Consider the following 2,500-nt stretch of genomic DNA (forward strand, 5'->3'; position numbering starts at 1 on the left):
AGAGCTCAAATTATGCATAAGGTCTGCATAGTTATCAACACTCACGCACGGACATTCACAAGCAGATATGTACACTTGCTCGGACTTGAGTATCTTTCTCTCTCTCTCTCTCTCTCTCTCTCTCTCTCTCACACACACACACACACACACACACACACACATATATATATATATATATATATATATATATATATATATATATATGTATATATATACATATATATACGTATATATATATATATATATATATATATATATATATATATATATATATATATATATATATACATATATATACGTATATATATATATATATATATATATATATATATTTAGATAGATAGATAGATACATATATGTGTGTGTGTGTGTATAAATATATATGTATGTATGTTAATGATAATAATACTGATATTAATTTAGGTTGTGGTTACAAGGATCTTGAAACTTGAAGTAAAATGTTGGTTGTCTGTATATCATAAATCAGTATGCCTTTTACATTTTCTTTCAGTTCTGAGTGCCTGTGGATCATGTAACAGGACCATAATTGTCAGCTTGGCAAACTATCCGTCAACAACTGGTACCGAAACCTGGTCCTCACCAAACTATCCCAGCAACTATCCGGACGGCTGTGTGTGCTGTCTCTTTGTGGAGGTGAGTTACCTAAACAGTACAATGCATGAAATAGAAAATACACAGGGTTCTAACACAATATGACTAGCTAATCGTCACTGTTCTCGTGATCGCGAGGTTAAGCTTTTAGTGTTGGCTTTGTCATTGCCTTTCTTTCATGAAGACAAACCTGTATGTTATCCATACTCTCTCTATACGTGTTGCCATTCTTCATCGAATCCCTGGATCCGAAGGCTTCCGTCGCAGGCATCATTTCTCAGTAGTATGACACCTGGCTCGGATAGATGTCAAGGCTATACTTTTCCATCAGTATCAGAATAAGATATTTCCTTGATTTCTTCTGAAAATGGGATGTCGAGAATACTCGTCAAAAGACAGTTAAAGAGAAGAAATAAGAACATGGGAGTGCACCTTGTAATGTGCGAGTCTCAGGTTACTGGAGGGAGTCCTTGGAACATGACTTTGCACACTGTTCTTGCACACCTTTCCTCTTTTCTTAGTCAATATACTATCCAAAATGTTGAAAGGGATATTGTAGTGAATGCCCTTGCTACCCGGGATGAGTGACATCTAATATTGTGTGTTCTTTGTTCCACCAGGCAGAAACAGCATCAGATTTATTAGGCACAGAAATATGTGACTGTTACGAATGCAATCCGTTTGGTGTGTACTCCTGGGAGCTGAATGATTGGTGGCGAAGGGAGTAAAGATAGTTAAGGATCTCAAATACTATCACTAATGTTTAGTGAATTTCTGAGTACTTATCTCGGTAATATCAAATATGTCAAAAATATCTTTCGTATGTAATGTGTAATTGTGTGCAGGTGTAGTATAGTGCGATAACATCTATTTCCGTTAAAAGCTCTACAGTAATCGAAAACGGAAAATAAATTCATTGTAGCATGGCAAGTTAATAGGAGCCGGCAGCGCTCGAGCCAGGTTCGTAACACTTAAAATGCAAACAACTGGACACGTTTTCTTTGTAATAACTTTCCATGCATTGTCTGTTACGTAAATATTTGTTTACATTTTTCATAGGTTACGAATATCTTCAACTAATAGAATAATAAGAATAATGTTGAAGGAAGCAGGAGTTTTATATTTATGGCTAGTTAATCATTTTCATCACTTTATGAATATTAACGTGATATCTGCGGGTATATCAATTTTCTCCATTTAATGACCAGTTACAGAAAGATACCATTCTCTGGTATTTCTTATAGCCACTCTCTGTATCTATTATATTCCTTTTTTTTCTCTCTCTAATAGCTTCAGGATGTTGGTACCATCTCCTTCGGCTTTAATTCTGGTGACAAGATCTTCACAGATTCTAACTGCGCCGAAGATCGACTCGTGATTGACTCTTCCGACAATACCCTTGACGCGTACTGTATCTAAACCTTTCTTGTTTGAGTGGAACACGCCAGTGGGATCTCAAGAGCGGATTTGCTTCTTATTATCTCATTTTTTAGTGTTAAATGTATTTAAATTGGATGTTTGAATTTTAGCCATATGCCGATAATAACTGTCATGCCGCACTTTTGTTACGTCTTCACTTGGACTAACTTCATGTGTTTACTTAGATTATAAATGCCTTCAAGTGTGTTTCTCGAACAATACCATCGTGTGTGTTTACTTGATTAGTCACACATTTTGTTTTGTTTACCTGAAAAATACATTCACGTATAAACCAACACATCAATGTATATAGAAAGATGAGATGAAACAACCAAAGAAGTATTGTCTAAACTACAATGACTGCATTTCTCTTCACTTCATGTGTATTTACACAAGTATTACCGTTATTCAATATTTCATATAGCCTAGTGCACACTAACCTTCTCAACTTTGTCTGCAATGGTCCTTC

General features: G+C 35.3%; 1 protein-coding gene across 1 annotated transcript in view; it reads left to right on the forward strand.

Moving 5' to 3' along the window:
* Positions 1-2,500, forward strand: part of LOC122266922 (uncharacterized) — a gene marked incomplete at its 5' end in the record, with an annotated part of 36,123 nt that overhangs the window by 32,500 nt on the left and 1,123 nt on the right. Inside the window, 2 exon segments of the mRNA XM_086550536.1 lie at positions 512-654; positions 1,903-2,018. Of these exon segments, the coding sequence (XP_086406662.1) occupies positions 512-654; positions 1,903-2,018 (259 nt within the window).

This window comes from Penaeus japonicus, unplaced genomic scaffold (assembly GCF_977035675.1).
Source record: "Penaeus japonicus unplaced genomic scaffold, GWHDUDI00000001_assembly GWHDUDI00000023, whole genome shotgun sequence".
Lineage (NCBI taxonomy): Eukaryota > Metazoa > Arthropoda > Malacostraca > Decapoda > Penaeidae > Penaeus > Penaeus japonicus.